The sequence below is a fragment of the Mycteria americana genome, chromosome 3 (genome assembly GCF_035582795.1).
Source record: "Mycteria americana isolate JAX WOST 10 ecotype Jacksonville Zoo and Gardens chromosome 3, USCA_MyAme_1.0, whole genome shotgun sequence".
Lineage (NCBI taxonomy): Eukaryota > Metazoa > Chordata > Aves > Ciconiiformes > Ciconiidae > Mycteria > Mycteria americana.
In genome coordinates, this window is record NC_134367.1 from 17,338,337 (window position 1) to 17,346,939 (window position 8,603).

The 8,603-nt window shown below is 47.7% G+C and overlaps 1 protein-coding gene across 1 annotated transcript; it reads right to left on the reverse strand.

Annotated features, from left to right (window-relative positions):
* Positions 1-263: 263 nt before the first annotated feature.
* RRM2 (ribonucleotide reductase regulatory subunit M2) lies at positions 264-6,441 on the reverse strand. The gene is made up of 10 exons (XM_075497962.1): positions 6,293-6,441; positions 6,139-6,216; positions 5,686-5,820; positions 5,366-5,482; positions 4,711-4,844; positions 3,521-3,615; positions 2,430-2,563; positions 1,866-1,970; positions 1,619-1,732; positions 264-1,222 (listed from the first exon to the last, which is right to left on the reverse strand). The coding sequence occupies exons 1-10, from the start codon at positions 6,401-6,403 to the stop codon at positions 1,070-1,072; spliced, it is 1,176 nt and encodes a 391-aa protein (XP_075354077.1). The 5' UTR covers positions 6,404-6,441; the 3' UTR covers positions 264-1,069.
* Positions 6,442-8,603: the final 2,162 nt, after the last annotated feature.

An 8,603-nucleotide genomic window follows, 5' to 3' on the forward strand; every position in this document is an offset into this window, starting at 1 on the left:
TATATATCAAAACTTAACTGCATGATGCAGAAGCTAAGAATACTGCTCCAGCCTGAATTAGCTGAGTTTACCCTGAAACACCATCCGTTTAGTGCAGTCGATCTGAAAGTCAGAGCTAAGCATAACAGTTTCAGCTGACATCTACCAACCACATGACTAAGCAGCTATTTCCTGCAGAACTTGCATTTCCTCAGAAAGTCTGCAATTCAGAAGGAAATTAACACATAGCTTTGCCCATTGGAGCACTGAAGCCAGTGCGACACTGAATCCAACCAGCTCTTTATTACTATTATATGAAATACTGTTCCCAGGTATTAAAGAAAAAGCAATTAAGTCCAGAAGCCAGCTGGCATGTTATTTTTCAGTACGCAGAATATCCAATTTATTAAGTTCTTCACCTTCCATACCAAGTTTCTTGTTCTTTGATAGATTTCAAAATCAATATAGTTGGATTTGTAGCACCATTTTTAAGTTACATACCCGGAAAGAAGCACAAGTCATGAAAGGTTAGGTTGCAAAAGTCTAAAGATTTAGACTTGCATTTTACCATTGTCGAGTATTACAAGACAGTTCTTTATTTTAACCATTAAAGTGCCAGGTTTATGTACAAACTATTAAAACAATAGTAAAAAGGTAAACTTAAAACCTGCTAAGAAAGCAGTGAGGTCATGTAGTTGCCTCCAGAGTTTTCTGCAGAGCATTCAGCAAATTTAAGACCAGAATTTCTCAACTGCTCTTTTGTTTATGGGGAGAACAGCAGAAGCTAGTGGTCACTGCTCACAACCTCCCATCTTGCAGAAGGAAGGTGCCCGTATCTTTCACAAAATGGAGTTGCCTATGTTGTAAGAGATACATCTAAACATTCTATGGATTAACACCATTGGCAAAGTCTAATAAAAAGGGATTTTACTGCTGGAGCTACACTAGCCTCCTGAAAGTACCAATATCACCACACTTTTCAAGAGTGGGATTTTAGTACAGGAATCCAAGTCACACTGTGACTCAATATACTTAAGGTTTCCCTGTAAACAGGGGAGCATACACACTAACTCATATGGTCTCAGTTCATTTAAAATTCCGCATCCAGGGTGAAAGAGTTGTCTGTGGGCTTTGACATGACTCCCATCCTCTGATATTCACCTACACGCTTCTCAAAGAAATTGGTCTTGCCTTCCAGAGAGATGTTTTCCATGAAGTCAAAAGGATTCTCTGCTTTGTAGATCTGAAATGCAAAGGCAATTCTATAGTCACTACAGGTGCTCACATCTTGAAATCATGAGAGCATTAGAGATCAGCCAGAAGGAGTCTAATGACAACATCAGCAGGCTTACTCTGTAGTGAACAGAAGGCTGCCCCAAGCCTTCTCTACTCTATTTGTTCCTGTCTTTTAGCTGCAGTAGATAGAAGCACAGCAACTCATATAGCTGTTTTTCCAAGGCATCCTTTTGCTTTTCCTTCTGTGGGTCTCCAAACAGGATCTAGCAGCAAGACTGCTAAATGGTTTTACAAGGTATACCAATATTGCTGCAGCCATTTTCAGTTTAGGATTTGGATTTCTGGAGGAAATTAAACTTATCATTTTTTCCCCCATGAAAGATTCAATGTATTAGAGCCTTACCTTGTTAAATCCCAGTTCCAACATAAGCCGGTCTGCTACAAACTCTATGTACTGTTTCATTAAAGTGCAGTTCATGCCAATCAGCTTTACAGGCAGTGCCTCCGTCAAGAATTCCTGCAGATAACAGAAGCACTTTATGTACAAACTGGTATTCACTCTGTACCATCTAGGTTAATTTTATACCCAACAGCTCCCCAGCTTTCTTCTTAACTGTGATCAAGTTCTTAAACAAGGAGCAGACAATTACCTGTTCTATGAGAACAGCATTCATGATGATTTCCTTTACTCTCTCCTCTGATGGTTTGTGTATCAAGTGCTTGAACATAAGGCAGGCAAAATCACAGTGCAAGCCCTGGAAAGAAGTTTCAGAAAATTATTTCAGGAACACTGATTTAAAAGAGCCACTCAAATCAGTAGCACAGAATAAACAGCCCAATATCTATAGCAGCATCTTTACACTTGCCACAGTATTTAGTATTATCTATAGACAACTTTCTGCCTAACCTGAAGGACACAAGTGAGTTCAGCCAGTACCAGCTGCACTTGCTCCAAACAGCAAGGTATAGCACTTGCAAGCACTTGCTCTGAATGGCTGGTGAGAACCTTAAACTACTGAAGAGGAAGTAAAATGCTAAGTTAATTCATTCTCTGCTGCAAGATCCATCATGACACGTTTACACACTTTAGTGAGCTTCATAGACTGCCTGTTTCTAAACATACTCCTGTTTTAAAATATAGGCTCCAATTGAATATCATTACTTTGAGCTACTGTGGCACATTACCATCTTAACTGCTAGAATTTGATTCATACCTCATCTCTACTGATGAGTTCGTTAGAAAAAGTGAGTCCAGGCATTAATCCTCTTTTCTTCAGCCAAAAAATTGATGCAAAAGAGCCAGAAAAGAAGATTCCTTCCACTGCTGCAAAAGCTACTACACGTTCTCCTGTTAAGAAAAGACTGATAGTAACATCACACAGAAAACTTAACAGGATTAATACCCAGAAGTTGCAAATAGACCAGTGAACTGCATCCTCCAAGGAGAATGAAGAAGTTTCTGCTCAAGTGTGCCAGTCCTTAAAATTATTACAGTAAAAACTTTTAAACACAAAAGGAAGTGAAAACTAATTAGAGTAGCTAACTAAGTAGCTGAAGCCAAAGCTTCTTTCCCCCAGGTTAACCATCGATACCATCCTTTTTCAAAGATTGCACACTGAAAAAAACAGTCATTTTAACAGCTGATTTAAATCTGTGTCTGCTCATCTTTAAGCAAGGAACTTTGGCCATGAAGAATGTTTTAATACAAGTGAAATAATGATCTGTACCACCTCATCTCACCTTTGAAGTGAGACATCAAGAGTCAGTAAGGCAGAGGAGCTACAGCCTCCAGCTGTATGAGCCTGCTGGATGTAGATGGCCAGTACAGTTCTGGACACGTGACAGCAATTTGATCATATAGCCAGGCATGTGAAGATTGCCACATGAGCTACCGTTCAGGAGGTGAGACACTGGAACAGGTTGCCCAGAGAAGCTGTGGATGCCCCATCCCTGCAAGTGTTCAAGGCCAGGTTGGACGGGGCTCTGAGCAACCTGATCTAGTGGAAGATGTCCCTGCCCACGGCAGGAGGGTTGGTACTACATGATCTTTAAGGTCCCCTTCCAACCCAAACCATTCTATGATTCTATGATTATTCAAAATGCCAGCAATTTTACAGATTCGTGTCAGTAGATCATTTGCAAGATGAGAATTATTTTTTGTCTCCAGAATTGTACCAGTGTCTTATACCAGAGAGCACGTACTCTGCCTGCGACAACAGTAATCTCTGTGAAGTCTGGAGAAATAGTAGTTCCTCCATCTTTTTTAGGAAAGGAATTTCACTTTGCTTCCAAAAGATGTACTCACCATATGTTGCTTTCTTGTCCCCAATCCAGCGCATGGCCCAGTCAGCCTTCTTTTTAACACATGGTAACGTTTCAATAGCATTAAAAAGAAATTCCCTGAGAAGGATAAAACTCATTAGAATTGGACATCAGCACAATTAGTACAATAAATATTCATAGCCATAGATGGTGTTGCTCACTTACAAGTGCTCTGCACCTTCACCCTGATAATTAAGTCTCCTTCCCCATTTTATTTTGTACCTATCAGCTGCCTTTTCATTAGCTTCCATCACATGAACACCAGTTCACATGAATTCCCATGAAAAAATCAAGGGGAGTACTGTTTCATCAAGTGTTGTATGTGAACAAGACTTTCAAAACTACCAACCAACCAGCCTCCACTTTCCTACAGCAAGGCACCAAAGCTCTCATGTAAGCAATTCTTCCTTAAACACTTAGTGGAATTAAGCATCTCAGAGTACAAGTGACATGGTCAGCTTTCTACAAAGCAGCAGCAATTAAATACCTCTAGACTGGAAATAGCACTGCAATACCACATGACATCTCTCTCAACAGGATGTTGGTCTGACAGGACACCACCAGAATAACTCAAAGTCTGGACTGCTCAAAGCCCTGCATTTAGTTTTAAGATACCATTCTTGAATTGACTCATCTTGTTATGAAAATGTTACACTTTGGCTATAACTTTTTATCAAGACCACAAGCCACTTTTTGGCAAATACAACATGCTTTTCCCACCCCTCAAGCAAAATAGTCAAGTGAGTAAGGGCAGCACATGCTATATAGAAGTGCTAGCCATTAACTAAATGCACTGAGGTTTAGATATGACATTTTATTAAAAGTTATATCATTCTCAGAGAAATTTTCCTACATAGCTTTCTACTAGGTGTGGGGGTCCTCCATATGCACACTTACTGTAATTTAATATACCCCCTTATTTGACTGTTCCATCTTTCACATAGTTTCATTCCTTTATTTCAGTATTAAGTGGTTTCAGTTTCACTCTTAATGTAAGCAAGTTCTTGCTCATACACTTCAGAAGAGAAAGATATTCTGAAGTTGCTCTTAAGCAGCATGGGTATTTTATATAAATCTAGTTTAAATCCTAAAATTAGCCTTAAAGTCAGAGTGACTGATATGCATCACTTAAATCTCAAAGTTTCAAACCTTTCATCATCAAGCAATACAAACCTTTCTTTAGAATCTTTAATGTAGGTGTCAATAAGAAGACTGTACATTTCTGAATGTATATTTTCCATGGCAATCTGGAAGCCATAGAAACAACGAGCTTCTGTGATTTGTACTTCTTGACTGAACCGCTCCACCTAGAGGAAATAAGTGAGTGTTTGCAAAAGTATTTATAACCAAGTCACAGGTTAGAGGCATTGATGCTGTCTGTAACAGCCCTTCCTCAGCCCACAGAATTCTCTTCAGATTAATTCCAGACATGTGGATTATTAACAGCAATACGAAGAGCAGTAGCCTCTCACAGCTCCAAGTCACAAGTTGCTCTTTGGTCCCAAGGGAAATAGGAAAAATTCTTAGTTTTACTTAGCCCCCAATTAGGGGAGAAGAACACTGAGAGGGTAGAGGCAGAACAAGGGCTCTGAACCAGCCAAGTGTTACTATAAGGCAACACTCAGTGCCCCACAGGGGAATGGGCTAACTTGTAGATTATGATAAGCAAATTGGGGTTGCTTTTAACATAGGACAGCATTACCTGTTGTAACACTACATGATCTAGCAAACAAGCTAGATCAGCCAGCAAGTGTGTCAAACGTGTAGTCATTTGCTAGCTTCACTTCACAAAGCAATGTTTCCGTCAGGCCTGTTTCTACACACTTACCAAGTTTTCATTGACAATGCCATCGCTGGCAGCAAAAAAGGCAAGGACGTGAGAAATGAAGTACTTCTCCTCAGGCTTCAGGGACTCCCAGTGCTGGATGTCTTTGGAAAGGTCCACCTAAACCATTGCCAGAAAAACCGATGAAATAAATAGAGAAGGGGGCTTCAGGTACGAGGCCCGTAGCAGAGCCCCGGGGCTGCCCTGCAGCACGGCCCGGGCTCCCGGGCACCGCCCGAGGGCTGCGGGCGGGAGCCGCCGGCAGGAAGGGCCGTGCCCGGGCGGGCGCTGCCGGGGGAGCCGAGGCCCGCCCGCCCCCTCACCTCCTCCGCCGTCCAGAAGGAGGCCTCGGCCTTCTTGTACATCTGCCAGATGTCGTGGTACTGGATGGGGAAGATGACGAAGCGGCGGGGGTTGTCCCGCAGCAGCGGCTCCTCCTCCTCCGCGCCCCGCGGCACCTGGAGCGGCGGAGAGCGGCTCGGGCTCGGCTCGCCTCAGCGGCGGGGCCGCTCCGGGGGCGGGGGCAGCTGAGGCGACGCCGGGCTTTGGCGGGAAGCTGAGAGGGGGCAGCTGGCCGGGGGAGGGGAAGGGAGACCCCCGTGAGGGAGAGGGGCGCGGGGGCAGCGCTCGGCGGGGACGAGCGGCCCCCAGGCTCACCGCGGGGAGAGAAAGAAGAGACAGCCCCCCCGTGGGGGGGAGAACAGCGGAGCGGGGCTGCGCGAGCCGCCGGGGAAGGGGAGAAGGGCGGGCGCGGTGCCCGGGCGTTCCGCACTCACCGGCTTCCCGTCGCCCTCCTGGAAGATCTTGCGGGCCGCCTTGCTGGCCAGGACGCGGGCGCTGCTGAGCGCGGGGGGCTGCGGGGAGAGAGGGGCAGGGTGAGAGCGCTGCGGCGCTCCCGGGCAGGGAGCGGGAGGACGGGCGGGCGCTCACCGTGTTCTCCTTGTCGCTCAGCGCCAGGTTCTTCATGGGCGACAGGCTCTTCATGGGCGACAGGCGGGGCTGGTCGTGGCGGGCGGCGAGCGGGGCGCGGGCGGACAGCATGGCGGCAGCGGCGGCGAAACGAGCAGCACTGACCGGCGGGAGCAGGGAGCCCCGCGCCGCCCCTTTATATCCCCTTCGAACTTGGCGCCAGAACGCCCGGCTGACCACTCACAGCCCGCGCCGCGCCCGCCGCCGCCCGCCTTCGCGCTCCCATTGGCTGGCGCCCCGGCCGGGGCCCCGCCTCCCTTTGTGGCGACGGCGGCGGGAGGAAAAGCCCTGCCCTGCGCTTTGGCGCCGGCGGAGCGGGGAAAAAGGCGGGAGAGCGCGGAGGCCCCGCCCCGCGCCGAGCCCCGCCCCGCCCCGCCCCGCCCCGCCGGCCCCGCGTGGCGCGGGCGGGCGCAGCATTGCAGGCGGGGCCCAGCGGCGCGGCACAGCCCGGCCCGGGGCGGGCGGCGGCGGCCGGCGCAGCCTCGGTCGCTGGCGGCGTGCGCGGTGTCTGGTGAAGAGAGGTTTAGCTGCGGGTGCTGCGTGTTGTACCTGGTTTTTACATTGCGTGTATTACCCATAATACATATTATACCTGGTTTTAAAAGATTCGGGATGCAATGGGAAAGCAGAAAACTTGTTTCCAGGTGTGGGAATGACCATAATCTGGGTTTAAGGTAGAGATCTGGAAATGCCACGTTGCCCCCATCCCTGTCTTGCTCTCCCCCTCTCTTTTCTGCTCCCTCCTACCTACCGATTCATTCTCGCTTTTGACACTGGTTCCTGCGTTTGGAGACAGATTTCACTTTCCTGCATTTGGAGACAGAAATTGGCTTCCTGGAGAAACCGACCCCGTGTGCCGTGTGCCACCTGGTTCCACGTGTTTTAAATAGATTAATAGCACAAGAAAGGGAGAACACAGGTATGAAGAACAAGAGGTGCATATTCACCTTCTTTAAAAAGTCAGCATTTATTTTATATTAATTAAATAGCCTTTATTTGAACAACATCGTTTCCCTCATCCAACTCCACAAAGGTTCTGCTCCTGTCAACCAAAGTGTTTTCCCTGAAGCAGTTTTAATGAAACCAGGAGCTTAATGAGACTTGGAGGCTCTTCTGCCGTGTGGGATGCCCAGTGTCCTTGAATGACACTAAGTGGCCACTGTCATCTGAGCACATGCTACTGGGAACCGGGACGATGACTTGGCTGCTGTAATGACTGCTGTAATGACGATGATTGCTGTAATGAGTAGATTTGGAAGAAAAACAAGAGTACTCCCCTCTGGCATCACCTTCTGACACTGTAAATTCAAGTTGATTATTCATTTCAGCAGGCCAGTGTCAAGGTCACAAAGCTGGGTCTGAGCTCTCCTCAGCTGGGACGTATCAGAAATGGCCAGCAGAGAGATTAGGCTTGCGATATTCATCAGTCCTATTTAGGACATCAGACTGATGCAGGCACCCACCCAGGAGATGTTCTGTGGGACCTTCTGGGCTAAATATACATCCCAATATACAAATGTAAATATACATCTCCATCCCAGGAGAGTGAGCATGCCAAAACCCCATCCTAGTAGGCAGCCTGGACAGACATGCTCTGCCACAAGAAAGTGGGTCCCAGGGGCAGGAGTGGCAGGCAGCTCCCAAGAGGCTTGCCAGCACCCATGTAGTGCCTACTATCTCCTGCCAGCTGCTGGGGGGGCTGGCAGAGAGCTACAACAGCACCCTCCCCACCCCGGCCAAACTCATTTACCCTCCCACCCCAATAAAGGACCCCAAAGCCACCAGCCCACAAGCCCTGGGCTGCTGCCAAGGGCTGTCGTAACGCAACGGTCGTGCTATCGCTGCAGCTCAGCCACTCTTCTCGGAAGCCCATGGCAGGAGATCAAAGCCCTGCCCCAGGGACGATGGCTCTGCAGGGCGAGAAAACACCCGGCAGAGCACAGAGAGGGCCTGCAAGGAAGCAGGTTGCACCTCAGCATTGCTGTAGCTGCAGCAAGATGGTATTTGGGAATGAGCGTTCACATTGAATTTTCCCATTATAGCAGCTTAACCCAAATACATTTGTTTTTCAAGGCACATCTCCAGGGTTTACACGCCGCGTGCAGCACTTAGCCATGTACTTTCTACTGGTGTCATGGAGGAAAGCAAGCATGGGGAGCCCTCTCCCCTTCACATACATTCTTCACCATGATGCAACTGCATTTCGGGACCAGCATTTTCAAGCCAGCTCCTTTGCCAGAGCCAGGTTCAAGGCACCTTTGCATCGCGCTGG

Coding starts and splice junctions, on each gene's coding strand:
- RRM2 (XM_075497962.1), bottom strand. CDS start 6,403: ATGCTGTCCGCCCGCGCCCCGCTCGCCGCCCGCCACGACCAGCCCCGC. Junction 5,821..6,138: donor AGGAGGGCGACGGGAAGCCG/GTGAGTGCGGAA, acceptor CCGCCGCTCCAG/GTGCCGCGGGGCGCGGAGGA. Junction 1,971..2,429: donor AACTCATCAGTAGAGATGAG/GTATGAATCAAA, acceptor ACTTCTTTCCAG/GGCTTGCACTGTGATTTTGC.